A 27,827-nucleotide genomic window follows, 5' to 3' on the forward strand; every position below is an offset into this window, starting at 1 on the left:
GAGAAGGCAGACGACCTCGATGTCTCCTCTGACCCAGGGTACGCCTCCCCCCCCCACCCCCCCCCAATCTGCCACGGTTACTCCCTTCCCTTTCAGTCCTTCCCTCCTGCAATGCCACCTCGGTGCCAGTGCATGTTGGGGGATCACTTGGCTCTTCTCTGACAGGAAGTCACGGCCCTCTTGGCCAAGGGGGCCATCGAGTGCGTTCCTGGACCGGAGGTAGGGAGTGGTTGTTATTCCCACTACTGCGTCCTATCTTGGACCTCCTGGACGTCAATCGCTTCCTCCGGAAGGAGAAGTTCAAGATGTTGACTCTGGCTCAGGTCTTAGCTGCCCTCGACCCTGGAGACTGGATGGTAGCGTTGGACTTGCAGAACGCATATTTTCACATTCCCGTCCTGCCGGCCCACCGGCTTTACCTGCGGTTCACGGTAGGCCAGGAGCATTTTCAGATTGCCGTGCTCCCCTTCGGCCTTACCAGCGCCCCTCGGGTACTCACGAAAGTGATGGCGGTGGTTGCAGCTTATCTGCGCAGGTTGGGGGTGTCAGTCTTCCCCTACCTCGACAACTGGTTGTAGAAGGCAGGCTCCCCCCAGACAGTCGTCACCCACCTTCAGACCACGGCCGACCTCCTGCATTTGCTGGGGTTCGCCATCAACATGCCGAAGTCGCACCTGAGTCCCTCTCAGAGGCTCCCCTTCATCGGAGCGGTTCTGGATTCGATGCTGTCTCGGGTTTATCCTCCCGAGCAGCGAGTCCGGGATATTCAGTCTATGATTCCGATCTTTCAGCCTCTGTCCCGGGTTTCAGTCAGGATGACCCTCTAGCTCCTGGGCCTGATGGCCTCCTGCATCCTGCTGGTGCAACATGCCAGATGGCATATGCGGGCTCTGCAGTGGGACCTGAAGTTCCAGTGGGAGCAGCATGAGGGCAACCTGTCCGATCTTGTCCAGATCTCAAAGGGCACTGCACGACACTTGCAGTGGTGGCTCACGAATCGCGATTGGGTCAATGGCAGATCCCTCTCCCTTCCCCAACCGGAGCACACAGTAGTGACGGATGCGTCCCTCCTGGGATGGGGAGGCCTCTTAGGAGAGGCGGAGATCAGAGGTCTCTGGTCTCCGGCAGAGTCCCGGCTCCATATCAACCTCTTGGAGCTTCAGGAGATCCGACTTGCACTGAAGGCATTCCTTCCCTCTGTCCGGGGAAGTGTGGTGCAGGTGTTCACGGAAAACACCACCGCCATGTGGTATTGCAACAAACAGGGCGGGGTGGGGTCCTGGACCCTATGTCAGGAGGCTCTGCGCCTCTGGACATGGTTGGAACATCAAGGCATCACCTTGGTGGTTCAACACCTGGCAGGTTCTCTGAACGCCAGGGCAGACAAACTCAGCCGCCGGTGCTTGATGGATCACGAATGGCATCTGAACTCGGACGTGGTGCAAGGTCTCTTTAAGCAGTGGGGAGAGCCTTGGTTAGATCTATTCGCCACCGAAGAGAATGCGCAATGTCATCAGTTCTGCGCGTTGGAATTTCCAAGGCGGCACTCACTCGGCGATGCTTTTCGTCGCGAGTGGAGTTGCGGTCTGTTGTACGCCTTTCCGCCTATACCACTTCTGCCCAGAGTGCTGAAGAAGCTTAGGCGCAACCGGGCTCAAGTCATCCTTGTGGCTCCGAATTGGGCACGAAGATACTGGTATCCTGAGCTACTCAGCATGGCGATCGATCCCCCGATCCGACTGCCTCTTCGGGAGGATCTTCTGTCGCAGCAGCAGGGGACGGTCCTCCACCCTAACCTGTCCAGCATCCAACTCCATGCATGGAGATTGAGCGGCAACAGTTGACAGCTTTCGATCTTCCTCCCGAAGTCTGTGATGTCATTCTGGCAGTCAGGCGTCCCTCCACGAAAACGGTATACACCTGCAGGTGGAACAAGTTTGTGGCATGGTGCACAGCAAAGGCTGTGGATCCCCTATCTGCCCCTCTTTCTGAAGTCCTTCTGTTCCTTCTCTCTTTGGCCCAGCAGAGCTCTGCTCTGGGCACTATCAAAGGTTGTCTTTCGGCTATCTCCGTCCTTTTTACGGCTTCCAGATCAGCCTTCTCTTATTAAGTCCCCGGTTGTTAACCGTTTCCTAAATGGCATTACGCACATGTTTCCTCCCGTGCCGTTCATCATGCCTCAATGGGACTTGAATCTCGTTTTGACCTATCTGATGTGCGCTCCTTTCGAGTCCCTTCATACCTGTCCTTTGCGTCTTCTTACTCTTAAGACGGTTTTCACCTCTGCCAGAAGAGTGAGTGAGCTCCAGGCTCTTTCTTTCAAACCTCCTTTCTGTTCATCCGGACAAGGTGGTGTTAAGGACTCGTCCTTCTTTCTTGCCAAAGGTGGTCACGCCCTTCCACATCGGGCAGACCATCACTTTGCCTACCTTCTTTCCGCCTCCGCATCCTTCGAGGGAGGAAGAGAGGCTCCACCGTCTGGACCCGAAACGTGCGCTCGCATTCTATCTAAAGCGTACACAGCAGTTCCAGGTGGATGACCAGCTCTTTGTTGGCTACATGGGCGCCAAAAAAGGTCGAGCTGTGAACAAATGGACCATCTCTCGGTGGGTCATTCTGTGCATCAAAGCCTGTTACTCCTTGTCTAAGAAGGAGCCTCCTGTGGGGCTGCGTGCCTTTTCTACCAGGGCGACTGCAGTCATTACTGCCTTGGGACGTGGCGTCCCCTTGCAGGACATTTGTCAGGCAGCTACGTGGGCATCGCTGCACACGTTTACCAAGCACTACTGCCTTGACAGTCAAGTCCGGAGGGACGGCTTCTTTGGCCTTTCCGTGCTCCGTGACTTTCTGGTGTAATCTTGTTCGCAGACCCGCCGCCGGCGGTTGGTATTGCTGGGGTATCTATTCTAAGGTAAGGAATCTATCACTAACGTGTCTCTTTCAGATGCACTTTGTGTAACGATATATCTGTAAGAGACATTAATTAGTGATAGATTCCTTACCGCCCCACCCATCCTCCCAGTTCTGCGAACTGGTTACTAGGGTTAAGGTCATCCCTCTTAGGGCCCTAGTTTTCTGCACCAATGGTCAGTATCTTGCATGGCTCTGCGTTCCTGGCGCGGAACGTTGTGTACAGAACTGACGTCCGCGTGCATGGGTGGCGCCTAAGGACTCTCCGTGGCGTGATCTTGGCGCTTACGACGCCAGTGACGGACGCGGAGCCGCACGACGCCAGCTACTGACGCGCAGGGGTACTGCTAAGTGAAACTTTCCGGATCCAGTCTGACGCCTGGGGATATTCTACGGTAAGGAATCTATCACTAACTAATGTCTCTTACAGATATATCGTTACACAAGTAGTAACTGGTGCGCTGTGCATGCACACAGGGGAGCACATGTGGTGCCCCCATGCATTCACCCAGGGCCCAGAGGCACAAGGGGTCCCTGCAGGGCCACTTTTGTTTCCTCTCCGCCACAGTTTTCATAGAGGAGGAACCGCCATTAAAACCATGGCGTAGAGGAAACTCACAATATGCTTGACTGGACTGCTGCGGTGTTTCCAAGCATATTTCTGCCTCTACACCGCAGCGCCACTGCCAGGGAGCGGCTGTCCTCTGGCAGCATATGTGCTGCGATCCGATTGCCCTACTCGTAATTGGGCAGTCGGAGCACCTCCATGGGGCCTAATTTCTCTTCTCCCACATCTTTTCACAGTTAGATCAATTTATGCTATATTGGGGAAAGGAGTTGGCCTAACCGCTAGGGCAGTCGACCTCCTATCTGGGGAACTGGGTTTGAGTCTCGGCAATGACGCTGAACATCCTGTGATTCTGCGCAAATCACTTAATCTCCCCGTGCCTAACAAAAGAAAAAAAAGAAAGAAAATGAACGTGTCCTCATATGATACAACTGGTGCTATGTGAAACGCTCTGATACCCGATTTGGGTCAAGTTCATGCTATATAAAATTCTGTAAAATAAAATATCTATCTAACAGTTAACAAGCTGAGAAAGGGGTTGCCATTACCTTAGTAAAAAATATATTCTCTAAAGAAGTAAATAAGGAGTGAAAGATTGGAATCCCTTGCCTAAGATATATGATACTATTATGCCTTCAGGGTGCAAAAATTGAAGCCGGGAGCGAAGCATTTGCAAATTGAAGAGGGGAACATATTTATAACTATTTTTGCAGGAATTTGGGTCCGCCTCAGAGTTTCAGTGTAATGCACAGGACTATTCAGTGTTCATGGGTATAATGAATGTACCCCTGACTGAGAACTGGTATGACAGAAATGTTCATTTTTCATTCTAATCGCATTGTGACTTAGAAAAGCTCTTGTTTTTCTGTTGTATTGATTGGCTGGATATGTCTGCTAACCTACTTGTGGTATGCAGTATAACTTCCTTATAATTTGTATCCTTAAATATATCATTCTTGGGGAGGATCATGTCCCAGAATTTTTGATTTAAGAATTTTGATCAGTTTGATAATATATCTAAGTAAATAACCAAATACAAGCACAGAGAAACAGTATTAAAGTCCAACAAGATTTATATTTTTTATTAAATGAAAATGTTATAATTTAACAATTATTTAGCGAGATTTCATTTTTTCTCCTTTTTTGACAATTTCGAAAAATGTTTAAAAAGATTAACAATAAACACCAGAAAAAAAGGTAGACTTCAATAACTGGTCCTTTCTTGATGTTTCTTGAAATCTACACACGAGACCCCCCCACATTGATATAAAATTTTCAGTTGTATATGAGCAGAAAATAAACCTTCTCGCCTGTTACTTGTTGTCTCTATTGAGAGAGAGAACATAAGTCGGTCAGTACTAGGAGTGTACTACTGGATTTTCGTTAAACACAAAAGCCTACATTTCTATTAGAAAAGCAGCTTTTTTTTTATTTCAAAGAAATTTTGGGAGGAAATAATGTTTGTTCTTCATACTGTGATTTTGATCATCTGTTTTATTCATTCAGGGCAAACAGACCAAAAAGAGTCACTGCTTTCCACCCATGAACAGAGATCACCGCAAAGTTATCCATGATTTAGCAGAGGTGTACGGCGTAGAAAGCGTAAGCTACGACAATGAACCAAAGCGCAACGTTGTCATCACTGCAGTGAAGTATGTCTTACGCTTTCTGTTCCCAAAAATGTACAGCCATAGTTTAAATGTAATTTTATTTAATGATGTTTGCATGTGTCAGGTCTGTTTTCATTGCTGATTGAAAAAATATTACAATGCATCCTTTTTCCTATGTTGTTTCTTTTGAGATTTCGCTATAGACCGCTTTACCTGTCTAGGAGACTTCCTGTTACCAATACGTCAAGGAAGTACATGTAAGAAGTAGAAGAAATGAGTGAAATTCAGGTCATCCCATTCAACCACAGACTTTCCTGCATTTTTCATTTTGTGGATTGCTGCAGGGTACCATTTTTGTTCCCATTAGTGATGGTGCTTAAATATTCATCTTGTTAAACTGTAGAAACAACATAATGTGTCGCTTGAAATTTAGAGTCAGCATGTGATCTTTGATTTTTTCATTTTTTTTTTTTACTGCTGTAGTGTTAGTTGAATTGCTGGATTATGTTTTTTTCTTTCTTTCTCAGAAAAGTGTCCTGCTAAGACGGCAAGCTAAGGCTGTTTACTAATCACCTTTACAAGTTCATTAAATTTTACTTTGGTGTCTTGGTAACAGATTGCTAGATTTACTGCTTTTCTGTTCACAAAGTAAAGACAAGCTTTTTTAAAGCTCTACTGAAAATATCAGCTCTTTGTCGAACGTATCTACTGTGCAATATTTTGCTATTTATACCTTTTAAGTTCTCCCCATAAAGCACAAACTTCATATGACTCCTTTTACATACACTGTTCTTTGATGGTAGAGCTCAACTCTGCTAACAATCAGTTCATCAAGGGGCCCTACAACCCGCTTCCATACTGAAGCCCAAGAGGTTGGTTCATTGCAGTGTTTTTGCTATAGCATAGCTGGGAGCAACACAGAAAGTAGCCCAAATACTACTAAACAGTTCAGCAAATAAAAGGTCAGAACTTTTTACTTTTCTTGTGTTTTGTTTTTTATATATATATATTTTTTCACAGAAAAAAACATAGGTTTCTGGGACGTTATAGTTAGCTGGACATTTCACTCTTACAAAACCATAGAAATTCCACCGTTCTAGTTAGTTCAGCTAACTATAACTCGCTCACCCGCAATGCACTGCTCATGACATCACATATTGCATTATTCATGACATGGTCAGTGACATCACTGATGACATCTCAAATGACATCACTGATGACATCATCCAGTGACTGTGTGTTCCTGTAAACTTTAAGTATGTTTTATATATATTCCAAGGTGTATTGAAGAATGAGTGGGTGTATAAGTGTCTGGATGGAGGTGCGTGACTGACTGTATAAGGGGTGATTAAATGTGTCTTACTGAATGAATGGGTTAGTGACTAAACTGTGTGAATGTCTGTATCAGTCTGTCTGTTGTTGTGTAAGCTGCTGCATGGGTTGGTCAGTAGCTACATGAGTGTCTATATGGGTTATTGATTGGTTGTCTGAGCATTGTTTTGGGAGTCTAAATGTGTGTGTGGGTGGGTGGGAGGTGTGTGACTGCATAGATGTGTGAGTGGTTGATTCACTGGGTGTATGGGTTCAAGAGTGCATGTGGAAACCGCTGTATGGGTGGGGGAGTGTGTGTATGGCTGTGTTGGTGAGTGAATGTATGTCTCATTGGTACATGTCCAAGTAACTACATATGTAAAAGGCAGTGTGTGAGAGTTGAAGTATATAAATGAATATATATGAGAGTCAGTGATTGTGAGACTGGCTGTATGGATGAGTGTGTACTTGTATTACTGATTATATAAGAGAGTAAGTATGCGTTTGTATATGTAAGAATAAGTGAGGTGGTGTGTGTATAATTGTATAGGTGAGTAATTGGGAGTGTGATTGATTCTTTGCATGACTGACTAGGTGTTGGAGTAACTGCATGGATGAGTGGTGGTGTGTGAGCGTCTGTATAGGTGTATGAGTGCATATGATAGTGTTGTATTGATGAGTGACTGCATGTATGAGTGATTCTATGGGTGAATGAGAGGATGTGTGTGCAGACCTGGGAATCAGTGAGTGCTTATGTAGTAACTGGTATTGGTGTGTCGATGATTTAGAAAATGGTAGTCTGTATTTTACAGTGGGTGTAGCAAAGGTTATATTAGAGTGTGAGGAGGTGCATCAAATGTTCACTTGGATGATGTCATCAGTGATGTCATCAGTGATGTCATTTGAGATGTCATCAGTGATGTCACTGACCATGCCATGAATGATGAAATATGTGACGTCATGAGCAGTGCTTTGCGGGTGCGCGAGTTATAATTAGCTGAACTAACTATACCAGTGGAATTTCTATGGTTTTGTGAGAGTGAAATGTCCAGCTAACTATAACGTCCCTGAAACCTATGGTTTTTTCAGTGAATATCTAAGGTTTTTTAAATGCTAATTTCTAACTATAACATCCCTATTAAGTCCCCTTGAATCCTGAAGGTCCCTGGTGGCCAAGTAGCCCACCAGGTACATCCAGTATGCGCCACAGAGCTACGTTGCAGAGAGGTGTTCTGAGGCCACGCCCCTTTTTACACCACGCTGCAAACGCGGATCTGGCACACTGCTGTGCAGAGGATGAAGTCCACTTGTGTCTTGAGGTCCTCAGGACACAAGAGGACCTCATCGCCCCACCAGCAGTGCACCAGAAGCCACATTTGCAGAGTGGTGTAAAAAGGGGCGTGGCCTCGGAGCACCTCTCTGCAACACAGCCCTGTGGCGTTTACAGGAGGTACCTGGTGGACTAGTTGGCCCTCAGGGACCCTCAGGATTGAAGGGGAATTAATCCCCCAACTTAAAACTCGCCACAGGGCGCGTTTGCACTGTGGTACAGGGAGGGGGCAGGGCCTGATGTAACAAGTGTGCAAACGCGCTCTGTGGCGCATTTTAAGTTGGGGGATTAAGTCCCCTTGAATCCTGAGGGTCCCTGAGGACCAACTAACCCACCAGCTACCTCCAGTAAGCGCCACAGAGCTGCGTTGCAGAGTGGTGCAAAAGGGGGGCGTGGCCTTGGACCACCACTCTGCAACGCAGCTCCCTGGCGCTTACTGGAGGTACCTGGTGGGCTAGTTGGCCCCCAGGGACCCTTAGGATTGAATGGGACTTAATCCCCCAACTTAAAACGTGCCACAGGGCACGTTTGCACACTTGTCAAATCAGGCCACGCCCCCTCCCTGCACCACTATGCAAACACGTCCCCTGGTGCGTTCTAAATTGGGGGATTAAATCCCCTTGAGTCCTGAGGGTCCGTGGGGTCCAACTAGCCCACCAGCTACCTCCACTAAGCACCACAGAACTGCATTGCAGAGAGGTGTAAAAAGGGGCCTCGGAGCACCTCTCTGCAACGCAGCCCTGTGGTGCTTACTGGAGGTACCTGGTGGGCTAGTTGGCCCCCAGGGACCCACAGTATTGAAGGGGAATTAATTCCCCAACTTAAAACGAGCGGCAGGGCGCGTTTGCAGAGTGTTTGCTGCGAGGAGGCGGGCCTCCGGTACGATGCCGGTCATTTTTTTTTTTTTTTTTTTAAGGGTGGCTGTGTGGCTCCCCTTCTTATTACATTTTTTGGGGCCTGGGACCCCATCCCCAGGGCCTGACCCCTGTTTTTTTAAAGAAATAATCTAAATGGCAAGGGGGCCGCGTGGGCCCCCCTCCCGTGGCTAGTTTCAGCCCCGGGGACCCCATCCCCCAGGGCATGGCCACAGATATATATTTTATTTTTTAAGGAGGGGGACTGCGTGGCCCCCCTCCTGAGGCCTCTATTGCCCCCGGGGACCCCATCCCCCGGGGCCGGCCTGCCGTGTTTTTTTAAATTTGATTTTATTCACAGGGGAAGGGGGCCGCGTGGCCCCCCTCCCGGGCCACTTCTGACCCCGGGGCACCCATTCCCCGGGGCCTGGCCAATCCGTTGGGGACCATGGGGGGAGCCCCAATGCCCCCACAGTCCCTGCCGGCTACCCACCTCCTGCGGGAGCCGGCATTGCTATTCCACACAGGGAGCTGCTGGCATGCAGCTCCCTGTGTGGAAAAGCAGAGTTTGCAATGACAGGGCGGGAGCCGCACAGCTCCCGCCCTGTCATTGCAAACAGCAGTGTCTCGTGGGTGGGCACCCCGGGACACTGCAGGAGCCGGCCCTGGGGGGTGGCGGTCCCCAGGGCCATCGAGGGCTCCAGGAGGGGGGTCGAGCCCCCCCCTTTATTTACATAGCCCTGGGGTGGTGGTGGTCCGTAACTGACCCCCACATTTGAATTTTAGTGCCCCGAAGAGGTTGCGGTCCCTGGGGCGTGTGAGGGGGCTCGAGGCCTCCACACAGGTTTAATTTTTTTTAATAACACATGCAGCTTGAGCTCTATATGTTTTGAGAGTGGGTGACACTGGCTTAATTGTTGAGTATTCTGCAAACCTGGTAATCTGTGATACTCTATGTTTTAGCAGTAGTATACTTTTCTGGATTTCTCGCTTCATATACTAGTCAGATAGTCTGACACGTAGGTAATCAAATTCCTTGACCCTCTCTAGTCTCTGAGTCTAAGATTATTTTACCCCTTGATCTTGTGTAACGGTAAATACCATAAATTTAGTTTGCCGAACATTTATTTCCAGTCCATGATTGTTTCAGAAAAATGTAAATCTCTGAATGAGTATTTGGAGTCCTTTCTCTATTTTAGACATCAATAGGGTGTCATCTGCATAAAGCAGAGCAGGCATCTTTCTCCCAGCTAAAATTGAGGAATCATTCTCACAACTAAGTAAGTTTATGCAGCCATTAATAAAAATTACGAAGAAGGTAAGTGCAAGGACACATCCCTGTCATACCCCCCCCTGCCTAATTAACTTTAATCCTTTTTATTACATCTTCATTTTGACCCCATTGAATCTGGGCAAACAATCTTAGGAAAGCCTCCTTATAATATCAAGCAAGGCTGAGGACATCTCTTGTTCTTCTAATTAACGTGCCAAAGTTTCACCCTAGGACAGTGTCCAGTGCCGATCGACGATTGACAAATGCCACAAAAAAGATTTTGCCCACTAATATGGATCACCTTCCTTTTAAGCAACAGAAAATGGAATATCTGATTGATTGTGCTAAGTTCAAGTTTAAGCTCTGCCTGAAATAGGCTTAATATGTCTTTTTCTGAAATCCAGCTCATTAACCTGTCAAGAACCTGTTAACAGCATATTTTCTGTAGGTTTTCTATCAGGTTAACGGGGCAGTAATTGCTGGTGCAGATATATTTCTGTTCTTGTAAATGGAGACAATCTCTGCTCCTTTCCATATATCGTGAATTGGGGCACCTTTGGCTATAGCATTTGATAAAGCATTAACATATTGGGCCCAGAGCCCACTACTTTTAAATATCTGTGCATTCAGGTGCCTAAACACACATAAAGATGTGTCTCACAGCCTGTATGATCTGAGAGAGGGTAACGGGGGGAGCGCTCCACTCCCTTAAATCTTGTGTCTCCTTCTTGAAGTCCTTGAGTTTGCCTGTCATGGCCTGAATATCTGTTTGCAGTATGGTGATGCTCCATCGCCTGCTTCATTCCTTCACAAATATCCCAGTCAAAGTGCAAGTCACATCGTTTAGACCATGGATAGCCTGGTCCGTGACTTGATATGGGATGGGGTCGCCATAGAGTGTCGCTTGAACTCCTGGGATGTCCACCAGATGAGGGAGGACTCTGGGCTCCTAACTTTGCGCTGTACTACCTGGCATCGCAGATTAAATGGGTCGCCCAGTGGCTTGATGAGACCCACCGGGACAAACTGGACATTCTGGGCCTGAACCACCATCAGGGAGTTCTGCTGGCCCGGCTTCTCATTCCTGCGCTGGTGATTCAACAACCGAGCACCCTGTTACTAGCAGCCCTGCAGTGTTGGCGACGAGGTGTAGTGCTGGCGACGCTGTGTAGTGCGGTCCTGAGAGTCCTATTCATGCCCAGGCTTTGCCACTGGTGAGACTACACCATGGGGATACCATTGCCTGTTTCACTGCCCCACAGCTCTTGGACTTGAGGGAAGAGGGATTGGTGTCAGTAGGGGACTTCTATCAGCTGGACACTCTTACCCCTTGGAAGAGCTATTGGAGCAGCACACACTTCCCGATGTCAATTTCTGACCTATGAGGTCTTTTGTGGTGCTCTGGGATGGAGGAAGGGATGAATCAGCACCCCGCACATTGCTCCAGCTACTGCGGTCTATGGGGTCGGCATGGCATCTAGTGACGTGGTTCTATAGGGCTTTGAACAACATGGGGAGGAGACCATTGGTGACCCTTGGTCCTCAAAGGAGGTTCTGGAAAACTGTAAATGTCCAGGGGAAGTCACAGACTCTCAACAGGGAGAACGGGAGGACCAGAGGAAAGGGAACCATAGCAGAGACCCAGATGTGAGAGGTGCTGCAGATGCCCACAAAGGAGGGCTGGCCCCATGACCTCTGAGATATTGTGCTGCCTGCAGTTCCCTGCTTCCTGCCACTACTCCTCCTGATTGTGGAGACCCTGCCACTATAGGTACAACCCGCTACCACCTGCAAGTCCACACCTCCAATGTCCATCCTCCTTATATTTAGGAATCAAGCACCCTGAGACACTATGTTTAGTTTTATTTTGTTCCCTACTGTCCCAGTTTCCCCTTTTCCCTCACTCCTGACCCAGAGTCATTTGGATCACATAGGATGTAATGCCAAGCTTATGGGTGTCATGGCCATGCCTTGGTGGAATTGGGTATTCCGAATTGGAGATGACCTAACTTGAGAGTGTTACTAGGTTGAAAATAGATGAGAGGTAATACCTCAATCTGATAGAGACGTCTAGCTGCAGATTCCTTAACTTAGAATATCCCCAGGCGTCAGACTGGATCCGGAAAATCTTTCGCAGCAGCACCTCTGCGTGCCGGTGTTGTGTGTCGATTTAGATTCCGTATATAGGTTTCCCGATTTATGCCCTTATATAGGTACAATTCATATTGCCCTTATATAGGCATAGAAAATCCAGTCCTTATTTAGGCATTGTCCATGCTAACCAAATACAAGCATGGCCACCTACATCCATTCATCTTCATCACAACGAGTTCTTGGAAATCCAGACTCTTAAGCCTTTAGGAATTTCCCTTGCTTGGATATTGATTTCTCCAAGAACTCATTTATTATGCATGAACATCTATTCCTTAGGGGTTCATTCATGACGTTCCGATGCCCGACTTTTATGTCAATACAGGCATTCCTAAACACCTTCAAGGTATAAATATACCTGCACTTGCCCTGGCAAACCACGGTTCCGGTACGGTCCAGTTCGACTGCCTACTTGCAGTTCGCCACGTCAAGTTCGGAAGGAGATCGAGTTCCCACATGATGCACTGACCAGACGCTGTCATCCTCCTCGCAGAGAATCCAGCTCCAGTGTTTCGGACTCCCCTTGCGGGGTGTTAGATATCGAGTCCCGGAAAGAGATTCCAACCTCACACATTCTAAGGTATGGAGCAGACTAGAACTTAGAGAAAATGTTGGCAACTCTTGGGAAAACTAAAACTATAGCTAGCTATACTTTAGAAAACAGCACCTACTTCTTACCTCGTTCTACACTTACATTAGGTACACCAGGGTAGAACTATTAGAAGCATCAGATGAGTATTCACATTTTAGCCTGTGTTATTTATGTATGTATTTTATGAATATGTCATAGCTACAAACCATGCTATTGCAGTATTATTTTATCTTACTGCTAACCCTGTACGTATTGTACTTGCATCCTGTCTTACGATTGTAACAGTTCATATCTCTTGCATGAGAAATAAGACTGTTCAATAAACCCCTTTTTATTGAAACGCCCGTCTCTCTATTTCTGTGCAACTCTGTAGAAACGAAGCATGCACGATTGACTGAGTGAAACTGTTAACTATTGTTTCCACGGTTCTGAGATTGTTCCGACTCTAAGAGAAACAAAGTTGTCATGTTTTTGCGGTTTTCAGAAAAGAATCCCTTATTGTATAGTTGAGTAGTTTCTAGTGACCTCTGAGTTACCTGGCACACACAAGTAATTAAGTTTAATGTACTCGATAGAGACATACTGACCTCAGTCCTATGTCAAAACTATAGTGTATATTATTCCAATGCGCAGAGCCTTTCAGGGTTAGGAACTACACTACACCGGGGGCGGCGCAGTCCGGCTCTGCCCTCATGTCGTCCACGGACATGACGTCAGCGGAGCCATATATGCCCCTCCCGGCGCGCTGACGTCAGTTTTCTTCTTTTTCACGTCCATGCGCGGATCCTGGAACACCAGCAGTCCCTTGGCCTGGTTTTTGGGCCTTCTCGACACCCTCAGGTGTCGTGGGAACAGTGTGAAACGCCTTCCGGCTTTAAGGCTTGTGAAGCCTGTGCGCGTCAGATGTCTGGCACTGACACCTCATCTGTATGTGGGCCTCGGCGTGCACCACAACTCCAAGTCCAAGGACTCTTACGCCTGTCAGAGGATGAAACGGAAGTCCTTGAGGGAGCGTCGCATGAAATTGCTGGCTGCACGGATGTCCGGTCCGGCTCCCTCCCGTCGCCGCTCTTCTTCTCGAGATCGGGCTTGTTCCCGAGATCGCTCCCGTGACCGCCGTGCGACAACAGGTAAGCGTAAGCATAGGCGTCGCTTACGGAGATCTTCCTCCAATGTCCGTGCCGCTGCTGCCCATTCCTCTCGCACTATGCTGGGTATGGGTGCACGGCAGCCTCCTCCTCCGTATCCACCCTTTCTGGGTGTTGGGGCAAGGCGTGCCCAAATGGAGGCTTATTCAAAGGCACTACAGGCTTGTTTTGAGTCACCCCCTCTCCCTGGTGTGCCTTCGGGTCCCACAGAGTTAGCAGACACTCATGCCGGGTCCTCGTCTGCAGACGTTTCCCTGACACCGGCTGTGTGCGTCGACTCCGATTCCAGAGCCGACGCGACGCCACCTAGCCAGGACCCAGGGCACAGCCCTCACCGTCTGTCAGCGCATAGCTCTGTGCCGCTTCCTGCGCCGACGTCGGAGGTGGCGCCGGCGACGCCAGGGTCAACGCTGGGTACTACACAAGGGTCGATGCCGGCCCCGACACCTCGTGCTTCCTCCAGGCAGGTTGCACTGGGATCGACGTCGGTCGGCGTCCCGGTCGCGTCCTCTGTGGAGGTCGTCAATGTCCAGGCGACTCCGATGCGGCATCGATCGACATCGGTACCAACGTCGATTCCGCTTCCCTTTGTGGTTGCTCCCCCCGACTCCTCGGGCTGCGATAGGTCTCCGTCGACGCTGGTTCTACCATTTACGCCTCCTCATTTGGAACCTGATGCTTCCCTGGACTCCCCAGATTAAGGAGCCAGGGTGCAAGTTCCCTGTTTTGCCTGGCCTTCGGGTCAGTCTCCGGCTCCTCCACTCCTCATGTCTAGTGGCAGGATTAGTCTTCTACTGATGGTTTGTTGTCACCTACACGGATGGCGACTGAATCTGGTGCTGCCTTCGCGCGCGCTATTCATGAGGCGGCTGCTGTACTCGGCTTTCAGCCTCCTGTGGTGCCTCTATTTTGTGATCCTTTATTGGATGGAGCCTGTTGAAGTAGAAACTTTGCTGCCCTTCGGGGACTCTCTGCTTGACATCCTGCGTGGCACATGGTCAAGACCCTCTTCTGGTGACCCTGTTGATTGGGCTATTGCTCGTAGGCACCGCCCTGCTCCGGTGATCCTCTTCGTCTGTCTCTTTACCCAACAGCTCAGGGCCTAGTTGTTCAGGCGGCTTTTAATGTACAGTCTTCACCCTCTTTGCAATTGTTACCTCCCACCAGGGAGTCTAGGTGCCTGGATGATTGTGGTCGTCGGCTTTACGCCTCTGCCAGCGCAAGCGTCCAGGCTTTAAATACGGCCTGTGTGTTTGCGCGCGCATCCTCTGCTCTTTGGGACTCAGTTGCTCACCTTCTCCCTTCTATTCCAGAAGGGCCACGGACAGAATTGCTTTGTCTTCTGCTGCATGGCAGACGCATGGCACAATTCTCCCTTCGGTCTTCACTAGATGCAACTGACTGTATAGGACTGGTCCTTGCTCGTGCTGAGGCTTTACGCCGCCATTCTTGGCTGCGTGACAGTCGCTTCCCAGATTATGCCCTCAGGGATCTGTCGTTCAATAGAGTGGATCTTTTTGACCACCACGCGGATTCTGCGGTCTCCCATCTTTAATCTGGGCTGCAATAAATCTTGGTGCCATATTCTCTGCATTATTTTACGGCGCACATCCTAATGCACGGGTTGATATACCGGTTAGTGTTCATGGCTAGTTAGCCATCTCTATGTTCATTCAGTACGGCCGTTTGGCTGATTCTCTTCTTTTTTCAGTCCTCTGACTGTGTGCTTAGCCCAAGAGGACGCCCCTTCTGGGGATTAGCCTTACCCTATTTGGGGTATTTGCTGGCATTAGGTTCTACCTTTGCATTGGTACACTCCTATGGAGTCTTTAAGCGGACATCCTGCTGGGAGCCACTTTTCTCTTCCTATAGTGATCCTTGTATAACTTTGCTTTGTTACGCATTTGGGTTGGTCTGTCTGTAGTGCATCGGAACCTGGCATAGGTTCCGTGCCGTGCGGTGTCTATCTCGCACGCCTGGTGAGACACCTTGTTGTCGTAGTTCTTTCACATATGACACCCTATTTGCCGTGTGCGGCCTGCTTAATATTGTTCTTATTTGTGCAACTTGGACGTACAGCCCCTTCTCGGTTTGTCCTCCATGGTAGTGGATTAGCATATGTTCTCTGCTATGCGTGGTCATGGCCTCTTTCTGGCCGCTTATCCTACAGCAGTGTCCATATCCCTGCTGTTTCCGTACGAGTGTTTCCACGCTTTTGCTTGGGTTCATACTGTGCACTCTCAAAGGGGCATGTTTTCCTTGGAATACTCGCTCCTTGGGGTCCGGGGTCTTTACATTCATACTCACTTTTTTCCACTTTCGTGCCTGGCTCTTTCTCCTACTCTACCTTGCAGGGGACCGTTGTTCCTCCCAGGCAAGGGGCATATGTTGCTTACTGCCCTGGATATTGTCCTATCCAGTTTTCACATGTCTGCGGATAATTTTAGCGTACCCTAGACTCTTGTTGTGTCACGCTTTTTTTCTGCGTTTTTTCTTCCTATTCGGTATCTGCTCTGTGTTCTTACCCGGAAGATCCGTGCAGGCTATATCATTCAGGCCGTATCCGGGGTTCCTGACCCAGTCTGCTTCTACCACCAACTCTTATGTGGTGTCCGGCTTGCTTGGTGCCCTTTTGGGCCGTTGCCTTCTTGCTGTTGTGAGCTTCTGAGCTGCTCCCGCTACCCTCTAGTGGGTTCTTGCTTACTTCGTGTGGTTCCAGCGTCCACACTGTATACTTAGATACCTTCCGGTATGCTTAGGTACCTTCCGGTCTTCGCTCTTGTTTGTTGACGCTCAACTGCTTATCGTCTGCCCTTCCACATGTTGTGACAGACCGCCAAGGTCATGGCGTGTCTTGTGCTTTCGTACTACCGGCACCTTCCGGCCGTGCATTGGCATCCTGCCATGGCTGTCACTTGAGTCTTGTTGGTACCAGTTTTGACAGGGCTCCTTTTTGCTTTTGTACATATTAGGCCGGTGAGCGTTGTCATACCAGTTACCGTCTCTCGAGGCTTTGCTGCAGTAGGCACGCTGCATCCGACGGATCTCTCAAACCCTCAGTTCAGCTCCACTTCTTGTGAAGTCATGACCTTCCTTTTTACTCCAGCATATCTAGTATATGGTTTCTTCTCCATGTTGGCACTTGCTGGGTAAAGGTCAGCCTCTTGTCACTGCTGCCCCACGTGCCTTTGCAGGTGCAGGTTCCACACTGCTTTTTTCTGCGTGGTCGACCAGTAATTGCTTTTACTTTCTGTTGCCACCTCTGATCCTGTGGATCCCTCAAACCCTGGATTGGTTCATCTCCTTTTCGGAAGTTATGAACTCTTACTTTGCCATGGGCATTCCGGCTCAGTGCTTTCCTTCTCTCAACCCAGTATACACAACGGGGTTTTCGTGCTGTTCTTGATGGCTTCTGGTGCCTTTGCCTCCCATTGTTTCCGCTTTCTCTAAAGCTTCATGGTCGGTGGTTAACTGCGCTATCATTACTGTCCTCATTGTGGTTTGTTTCAAAGGTTGACGGTGCTGTTAAGTCCCCTTATGGATGACTAAGTTCCCTCAGGAACTTGGTGAGGTTCAGTCGCAGACCCGCCTCCTCCATGGGTATGGCTTTGGTATCTATTCTAAGTTAAGGAATCTGCGGCTAGACGTCTCCATCAGATGAACGAGTTACTTCCCTTCGATAACGATGTATCTGGTAGAGACATAGTATAGCCGCAGATTCCTTAACGGCCACCCGTCCTCCCCATTCTGCGAGGACCTTTTTAGGTTGGGGCTTTCTATACTCGCCTCCCTTTGGGTGGCTTGCACTTTTGCAAAGTGATATTCTCTCACTCCAACACAGACTGCTTCGTTCTGTTTCTCTGCTCTTTTCCGCCCATTCTCAAAATTGGCCAATATGTTGACAGATCATGTGTTCTTTCCAGCCCTCCGCCTGGATTGTACGGTGTGAAATCTATTCATGCTTTTTCCCACCTTCCTGCTCTTCCCTTCTCCATTGTCTTGTGGTCTTTGCCACCCCTGCGGCCTTTTACTTCAGATCTCTTGGCTCTGTACATTTATGGGTCCTTTATCGGGGCTGCGACGTCTCTTTCTGGTGACGCCTTGTGGTGACCTCTCCTTAATCTCGTGTTCCGGACTTGTTCTCCTTCACTGTTTTACTTTCTGGATTCGGACTTTCTGTCCTCTGCCAGGCTGTTTTTCCACATCCTTGTCTCCCTTTCACGTTGATTGGCCTTCGCTCTTGCGGGGTGGCTTTTCAGAGCACTGCTCTGTCTCACCTGCCAATTTTTTCTTTCCTATTTTTTCATCATTTTTGCACACTGTTCCCATATTCTCACAGTTTTTTGGTGATGGCTCCACGTTCTGACGCGGAAAAGTTTCTCCGACGAAAACTGACGTCGGCACGCCGGGAGGGGCAAATATGGCTCCGCTGATGTCATGTCCGTGGACGACGTCAGGTCGGAGCCGAATGGCGCCGCCCCCGGCGCGCAGAGGTGCTGCTGTGAAAGATTTTCTGGGAAATTCTAAGTTAAGGAATCTGTGGCTAGAGTATGTCTCTACCAGATACATGGTTACCGAAGGTAAGTAACTCGTTCTTCAGGGGTTGTGCCCTAAAATGCCCTTTGTTGCCTGTACAATGTGGTTACCTGTCTCATAGAACCTTAGCAACTCATGTGTAATGAACCACCATTGCTGGCATGTGATGTTATTTGTTGTATTTTTATTTTTATTGTCAAATGTTGCTAAAATTATTTTTAGAAAGCATATGGGGCCCAAAAGAAGTGTTCTGAGATAAACAAATTGGGCCGTATTTCATCAAGCTTGGTGCTTTAGCCTTTTTCCTGAGCATTTATTGCTTTGTTTGATTTAAAGAGAAAACTATGGCTACAGTTTTGCTGTTATTTGGGTTGGTTGATGCTAAAAACTCAAAGCCATACTAGATATCAGTATAAAGAGTCTCAAATTGAGTAAAACATTTAGTGGCCTGGATATGGAGATCTGGTCTCATCGGTTTCTTAATGCCACTGTGGCTTATTAATTGTCAAAAAACCTTTGAGTCATTGTCCCTAATGGCCTGTAATAGTTTTTCCCATTTCTCTGTCTCCCATTTGGTCTTTGCCCTTTAAAGGATTTCCTCCCCTGTTTGATGTTGTCCCTGTTGCCCATGTTTATCAGTTTTCCTATCTCTGCACTTGGTGTTAAACCACTCATTGCCAATGGCTGTATTCCTATCCACCCTACAGTTCGTTGTGAAAAAAGTTGTTTAGGTTCCTAAATAAAACATTATGGCTTTCCAATATCAAGTATGTTCTGTGTTATTGCTAAAAAAAAAGCAGAGGGTCAGAATTATAGTATCATGAAGATCTTACTGTTGTAAATTGAAGAGTATGTATTCTACGTTTCTACTATATAAACCTCTCTTTAAAGTTTTTTTATTTATTTTTTATTGATATTTTCAATAATTACAAAACAATTCAAACAATAACACAAGCCAGTCGTTGTCACATCTTATCAATATACGTGGTGTTTTCAGATGTCACGCAATAATGTACATATTTAACATTTGGCCATGTCAGTCTTATAGTGAAATGTACACACGTTTAGACATCCCCTTGGGTTTCGGGGGCTACTCACAACAACATAGTCTCGCACAGATGCTAAAACATAGAACCCTCCCTGAGCTGCCACAGAGTCGTATAGTCATATACATGCCCATTCATATGTTTTCGGCCTTTGCCAGTATCTTAACAATAGCGGTCTAACACTTAGTTTACATTCTCCAGGTACCTTCTCTATCTACCCCAGGAACTACACACCCAAGGTGTCCTCAGCTACAGCCGCCTCGTGTTGTTCCTGAGCCCACTGCATGAATGGCTCCCAGATGTTGCGAGGAAGGGAAGTCGGCGGCATTAGTTCCCAGAACGTGTTCAATTGTGTGTGGCCATAAGCTACATCAGCCAGCCAGCCCTTTATCGAAGGTATCCTTTGTCTGCCCCAATACACCGCCACTTGTCTTTTAGAGAAAAGAAAAAGCAAAGCGTGCAATTTTCGCGATTTGGGTGGAGTATCTTTAACGTATCCCAGTATACCAAGTTCAGGGGATGGAGTATCCGATCGCCCAACAATCTGATTTACCAAGTTGAAAATCTTAAACCAGTAGCTCTCGATCATCGGGCAGGACGACGCTATGTGTAAAAAAGAGGCAGGGGAATACCTGCATCTCCAACATTCATCATTCTCCCTGAGCCCCATCCTATACAGACTGATAGGTGTCCTATAAAGTCTGTACAGGTATTTAAAATGTATCAACCTTAATCTATAGTCTGGAGAGAGCTCAGTAAGTTGCCCGCAACAAAATTTCCACTGTTCTTCAGTCAGTGGAGATTGATGGTCCTCATTCCAACATTGGAGGGATTTAGGTGTGACCACTGGTGCTGTGTTATGCATTTGCCTGTATATTCGGTTGACCAATCTACGCGGGGACGGGGAGCCCACCAAGCTCTCCAAGGCAGAGAAAATCGAGGGGGCAGACGGGAAGTCCTCGCTAAGTGCGCGGCATGCCGTTCGCAGACTGTGATACAAAAACAATTCAGAGAAGGGTACAGTCTGTCCTTCATCTGCCACCGGAGGGGACATAAATGTGTTGTCGGGAAACAGATCAGAAAATGTATGAAGGTGCAGTTTCTGCTCTAGGGGTTTGCCAATGCCGTCCCCAATACATGGCAACAATGGGCTTTTTGCCAGTGAAAGCGAGGGGCATAGAGCAACGGGACTCCCGCCCATTTGCGCAATTCCTCCCATACCCAACGCAGTGTTCCAGCAGAATCTACATCCCCTCTGGGGCGTCGCGCTTTTACACAAATGGCCACTTTTAGCGGAACTGGCGGTGCAGCATCTTGATCTACCGCTACATGGGGCTGGAAGGGAGTTGGGTGGATCCAGAAGTGCAAAAATTGGGCCTGAGCGCAAAGCGCATAGAGACGCATGTCTGAGGCGGCCAAGCCACCCTGCTTCAGGGGTAATGTCAGCATATCCCAGGAGGCTCTTGCCTGTCCACCCGCCCACACAACCAAATGCGATCTTAAAGTGGTGAAAAAATGCGATGTGAGAGGAATCGGTATGTTTGCAAATAAATATAGAAATTTGGGAAATATGACCATTTTAGCCACAGCGATTCTCCCCGTGAGTGACAAGGGTAGCCTTGTCCATATCTTTACATTCTCTCCCAACCACATGACAGCTCTCCCGTAGTTTAAGTTACAAATTTCTTGAAGATCTCGGCTTATCCATATCCCCAGATACTTGACCGCATCCGTCTCCCACTTCAGGGGATATTCAGAAGATACTTGCGGGGTATTGTCCGTCAGGGGAAAAATTACCGATTTGGACCAGTTTACAGAAATCCTAGCCAGACCCCCAAATCGAATAAATTCACGCAGCACTGGGTCTAGATTTTCTTTCGGGTTTATTAGGTAGAGGGTCACATCATCTGCATACAACGATATGAGAAGGTTCCTGGAGCTGAATCCTATACCCCGCGCCGTGTGAGGTTGCTGGATTCTGGCAGCCAAAGGCTCCATTGCTATTGCAAACAGCAGCGGGGAAAGGGGGCATCCCTGCCTCGTACCTCGTGAAATGGGGAAGCGTCCTGACACCGAGCCGTTTACCCTGACCCAGGCGCTGGGCATGGTATACAACAGGCAAATCTTTTTAATGAGAAGCGGGCTAAAGCCCACCCGACCCAATATGGCAAATAAATATGGCCACTCGAGAGTGTCAAAGGCCTTAGTGGCATCCAAAAACACCACTGCAGCCTGAACCTCTCTTTAAAGTTAGAATTGTTTCTGCATCTGATGAGGATCGGCCATTACACGTTCATATAGACTATGTCTTAGGGAAATATCGATAAGTTGCAGGGCTGACCCGGAGAAGTGGATTTTGCCCTCAATCGGTAGTACTCCAGTATTCCTCCTCTCCTCTTCCCTGCCCGACTACCCAGCCCTGAAGGTTGTGCTAAAATTTCCGCTTACTTAAAACATGAAATCATTGCTATACTTGGATAGGAGGCTATCAAGCAGTTTCAAAGTCTCTGTTTGAGTAGACTTATTGGTGCATCTGTTGTAAATGTTGACTAGAAGATTAGCCACTCAAATGCTGGAAGAGCTAAGGAGGGATTAGTCGCATTCATTGTAAATACTTTCCCAGGGGTTGTGATTAAGTTCAATAACAACTCTGTATTTTTCCTTTTTTTGCTGTATGAATTGTCAAAAGTTTGGGATTTGTTATTAATTAATTATTATAATAACTGTTTTGATGAGGAAGGTTCACAGGTGGTGGATACTTCAGATTCAATCATTCAGACGATACTTAACGATCACCATAAACCCCTGAGGTTTCTTTGCGTGGGGGACTTTAACAACCATCACTGTTAAAGGTTTACTAAACCAGTCTGAGGATTCATAGACAATAAGGAATAGACTTTGGTGTAGTTCAGACATAATGAATATGGTAATGTCTTAAATAATTTATTGGTAAAATTCAGTTTCGTGATGGTAAATGAGGTGATGGATTCAGTTGCGGGTCTTGCCCCCACTTTCATGGGTTTCGATCTTGTATCTACGATACATTATATTGTAATTACGGAGGGCTTGAGCACATAGGTGGATGAATTTGAGTCTGAAGTCATGGACTATAGTGACCATGCAAAGCTGTTCTGTAGGATGGCTTTGGAGGGTGGGAATAAGTCTATCCCAGCATTGGAGTCAAGCCAGTTTTGGCAAGCAAGGAAAAATGGGTTTTCCATCAAATGGGACCAGGTGGACAAGGCTAAACTTTTTTCTAGTGTTCTCTCTGATAATGCCTTGATTCTGGACCTGGGAGCTGAGTTTGCATTGATTATGTTAGCTTTTTTTGACATTGCAGCGACAAAAGGCAGGCCATCACACAAGAATTCCACTCGGCAAAGTTACATTACTGAGGTTGGTTTGACTCAGCCTGCACTAAGCCCTCGTGAATTTGCATATGGCCTTATGTACTGAGCCTAGAGACAGGGTCCTCATTAGAAATGCACTGGTTGCATACAAGAAGACCCAGGAGGCAAGTATAAAGCAGGAGGATGCGTGGTAGGTTTTCCAGACTGCCAGCTTACAAAAAGATAGTATAGCCTTTATTTCAGGGAAGCTGCAGATCCCGCAAAAGATGTTCATATTCAGGAGTCAAAATAGGTTGAACGTTTTTCCAACATTTATTCAAATAAGTTATTGATGTTGGAAGAAGTGGATCTTGCTGAGCCACAAGGTGGTCCCAGTCCTTTGTTTTCTGATTTAGAGGAGGTGTAAAGGGCATTAAGGGAAAGCAGTAGAGGAAAGGCTTCTGGTCCAGATAGGTTGCCTGTTGATGTTTAGACCGCTAGGTTCTGTGGGGCCCCTTGCTTAAGAACAATAAGGTCCACGTTCCTCCTGGTAAAGATCAGTATTCGTCCACATCTATAAATAAGGAGAGGTATTCCTGCCCAAGAATCATAGGCCATTATCTCTCCTAAATGCCGCAGATAAAATTATGAGGTGTATGCATAGACTGGAGAATTGGGCACACTTGAAAAATATCCTAGCAGACACCCAATATGAATTTAAGAAAGTGTTGGGCACAATTTATTGATCAATGTTTGAATCGGGGTATGGTAATAGGCATGTATACAGTTTCCAAGAAGGGAGAAATCTTCCTGTGCTTCATGGACTTAACAGCAGCATTTGACTGTGTCTCACAATCCAAAACTTTTGTCCATTATGACCCAGATGAGCATAGAGGAGGGTGTCATTAATTTCGTAAGACAGCTGTACTCCGAGGCGAATGCATGTGTACGTTATGGGAGAAATTGTAAACCCATTCCTTTAATATAAGTTGAGAGAAAGGCAAGGGTGCGTCCTTGCCCCCTTCCTATTTTCTCTCTATACGAACAGTGCAGAATCTGCACTCACAATGAGAGCTAAGGACACTCTCTATATAGGCACACGCCCCCTCCCAATACTTCTTTATGCAGATGATGCAGTTTTAGTTTCAAGAACTGGGAGAGCGCTGCAAGGGTTAATTGATGATGACACCACTTTATAGCAAATATCTTTGGTAACTGATGGTATCAACAAGGATTTCTATGTTGGAGTTGTCTAACGTTTGTAAATCAAAAAAACAAAATAGGGTCTAAACAGGTGAGAGAGCTTTAAACCATCAATGCATCTAAATCAGTGGCAATAGCTACTTATGGGACAGGCCTATGGCTGATGTACAGGATACACAACTAGCTGAAAAAGTTTATTTAAAAAAACCTTTGGCTGTTCTCCGTAGCTGTCCAAAGTGCCATTTGCCATGACGAACTTGGTTCTCCCTTTATCTTGGAAGAATTATACTAGCACCACTTTTGCTTAGGCACTCTATTTGGACTCGGGAGAGTGCGCCATTCAATCAATTCATCCTAAAAGATTGCCTGAAACCGCATGCAGCCCTAGATATTCATTGGCTCGCGTATGTGAAATAGATATGATGGGGTGATTGGGCTGTCTGATCTATTTTCTTCTCCCAATTTATGCATGGGCTACAAGGCCAAGCTAAAGCAAATGTTCTTAGTCAATGCAGCGGCAAAAAGACTGGAGAGACACAAAATATTAGTGACCTTCTACAAGTTAGTGCAAAAAGGTCTATAAACCTATCTTTCTTCAATTCAGAATCTGCAACATTGTTTTGTTTTAACCAGACCTCGGTTTAACCCCTTATTGTCGGTTATCCAGCACAAAGTAATTCACTGTCAGCTTTAGGCCCATGCCCCTGTGATGATGTACCTACCCAGTGTAATTTACACAATCTCTTCTTTTGCACCGTTTATAATGGCCCTTGAAGAGATCTTATTTTGCCACGTTTTAAGGTGTTGAAGTTCCGACAGTGTAGACCAGCATTGTTGTTCTTGCTACAATTACACTGTCCTCTGGTTTGTTATTCTGTGGTGCATTTTATATAGTGGATTTTAAAAATAGGGAGATGTGAAATTTGCTGAAAGGCTGTGAGGTTGTTTGGTTGCAGATAGCTTTTAAAGACATTATGTCTTGTACTTCTTTGGGTGATCGTAATGAACTGCAAGTGAAAGTTTTAATCATGTTATTTTATTGCAGTGATTCCTTAGGCGGTATGCCGTTTTCTCTTTTAATTTGTTATTTGGGTGGGAAGGGGTATTAATTGTCAGAAAAGGCTAATGAATGTATATTTGTCTTATTGCCTGTGCTTTTATGCCACAGAAATGTAGCGAATAAAGATTTTTGATTGATTAAGTAGAGTTATTGGTGCATCTGTTGTAAATGTTGGCTACAAGAATAGACTTATGATTTTTTTGAGCGATTTATTTGCATGCAAATCTGGTGAGCACGCTGGAATTTTTTTGAGCGATTTAATTGCATGCAAATCTGGTGAGCACGTTGGAATTTGCGTTAAGTCGCACAAGCAGGGAATTTTTTCCCGCATCCATTATCCCCCTGAGAATCTACCCGCTCCTTTTTTCTCAGTCAGAACTTGGGAATTTGTATATTCCACTCTGTGATATTCCTCGATATCCCAAGTTTCTTGGAAAATACAAAAATCAAATGTCTATAAAAGATCCCCAGTTATGGTCATCTAATTTTGGCCTTACTCCATATAAATTCCAGCTCACCATTAATACCATCCTTGATATGTAGCATTCTGTTATTGTGGAACTCCTAGAGTCACCTCCTGCTATTTATTGGGCTGAAATGTGATGTATGGGAGAACCTTTTGAGGGTCTTTTAGATCGAATTTCCATAGAATTTTCATGTATTTCGGTACAGTTACATGTGTGGTTTTATCTAAAGAGATTGTTTCCATTTGTCTAGCGCATATGTTTGTGCTATAGTCATTCACCTGGCAGAATGGTGTAATAGTGTGGGGGGGGGGGGGTGTAACCATTTGCAAATGATTGAAACTTGGGCCTTTGCACACAGACTCTGACAACTTTGGTGTAGGGTGGTTAAGTTGGCTGTTCCCTTCTCTGCACCCTTTCTGATTGCCCACCCACCCTTTGGTAGTCATTGGAATGGTAGCAAATTTCGGGGCACACCCCTTGAAACAGGGCGCTCTGACCCAAACTCAGCCTGCCAATTATTCTTCCAAGAGTCATAAGAACACAATTATTAGGAGGATTTGAACTGTATACCTGACCTTCTGGGTGCATCTGTTCCAGTGCCAAGCATGGCCAGGCCTTCAACAAGACCAGCCTCTTGCAACATGATTTTTAAACTATCCTGATCGTTCGCACAATCAGGAAACCGTCTAGTAGAAATCATGTCTGAGTGAATGATTGAGTGGCAATTTCCCATATGCCTGATCCATTGACTACTTTGTTCCTGAGAGCATTTTCATGTTCAAGGCATGTTGGGCTTTAGATACTCTTGCTGTGCCTACTACTGCTATCTGGTGTTGGGCCCAAATATGTGCAAGTTCACTTCTTTAAAAAAGTCTTTTGAGTCACGAGGTACTGTGACTCCTCCTCTTGCTGTTAATGCGCATAGTCATCAACTCAGTTGCTAGATTGTTTTCTTTCCACTGTCCGGTTCGGACTTGTGCTCAAGTTCGACAACGTTGTGGTGCTCTGTTCAGTCTACATGGGTTTCTTCCCTCCATCGGTATTGTTTCTCGATCGCATTCCTCTTTTCTCTTCATCCCAGAACGACAACTCCAGCTTTGACCGGGTAACCCCCCCCCCCCATGCCTCTAAGGTGATGGAATGGTCGCCATTCCCCCACTTTCCTCACTGTCACACGAAGTACCCTTGGACCGATACCCATAAGGCCTGTAATCTGTGTCTTTTTCCAGAGCACAGTGAGGTTGCCTGCTACACTTGCTGCTTGTTCCACTATATGATAAATCTTTGCGACCGTCGGGCTCAACATCTAGAGATGCCATGTAGGAGCAGATACGACACCTTGGACCTCTTCAGCCCGAAATATCGAGGGGGGTGGGCACCAAACCAGATGAGAAAGCTTCCTACCCTGACAACAGTTATGGCTCCAATCTGGAGAGCCTGGATCTTCCATCAGTGCAGCCTCCCAAGATTACGGTGTTCCCACCCCCTCTACACCACTCGCACCCTGAGTAGTCCCTTTCCAAGGGTCATCCACCTGTTCTAGATCCCCACTGATCGGCTGCTGGGCTACCACTACCTTCGGGTCATGGCCGGCACAACCAACGCCTTTCCACAAAACGCCCAGTTCAGCGCCAAAGAAACTATCAAGACCGAATGCTTCGGCGCCACCTACACCAATCTCGGAGCCGACCCAACACGACCGTTGGAGCAGGTCCCTTCGGCACCGAAGTAGAAATCAACACCAAAGCCGAGAGACTCAGCTCTGACCACCAAGACTGCCTCTGGTACCATCAAGTCTATCCTTCATAAACTCTAAGAGGAGATCACCGCGTGACAAATATCTGATGTTTCAGCACCACACTGGCGGGATACTGACCCGCCCTCCGGGATCTACTGCTCAGCGGTTCAATTGCCAGCTGTCCTTCGAGGAAACCCTGGACTTGCCACCTCCAACCAAGCACCGCAAGAAAGTGGACAGGGTTACGAGCCCTTTGCCCGTCACTCTCCTGTCACCACCACTTTACCTTGGCCCACAGTGCTCATCATCCCCTCTCACTTCTCCAGGCAACCCTCTTCCTTAAACACCTCAAGGGTCACCTCACTCAGACATGGGGGGGCCCGGAAGAGATGATGCCTTCAACACTCCTTCACAGAGTGATCCATGGGACACCTATGATGCTGATCCACCAGGGCGGGCGCCAATCCTGACCTGTTGTCAGGACACTAACTTGTAAACATTTACTTGCACGGGAGCAGAACGACGATAGGTCCCAATGCCCTCCTCAGAACTCTTCCTGTAGGCTCTTAAGTCCGTTCCAGGTAAGATCCAGGGGGGGGAAAGGGGTTGGGACAGAGAAGAGACAGCTCCAATATCTGCCTGTAGCTTCTTCTTTCTTCTTACAGGTCTGATAATAATTACATTGAGATTAGTACTCACTT

The 27,827-nt window shown here is 47.2% G+C and overlaps 1 protein-coding gene across 1 annotated transcript in view; it reads left to right on the forward strand.

Moving 5' to 3' along the window:
• NFX1 (nuclear transcription factor, X-box binding 1) overlaps positions 1-27,827 on the forward strand; it is a 660,521-nt gene that overhangs the window by 583,348 nt on the left and 49,346 nt on the right. The window contains exon 22 of the mRNA XM_085606860.1: positions 4,985-5,130. Coding sequence (XP_085462986.1) covers positions 4,985-5,130 — 146 coding nt within the window. The remainder of the gene's footprint in view (positions 1-4,984; positions 5,131-27,827) is intronic.

Source organism: Triturus cristatus, chromosome 5_2 (assembly GCF_964204655.1).
Source record: "Triturus cristatus chromosome 5_2, aTriCri1.1, whole genome shotgun sequence".
NCBI lineage: Eukaryota > Metazoa > Chordata > Amphibia > Caudata > Salamandridae > Triturus > Triturus cristatus.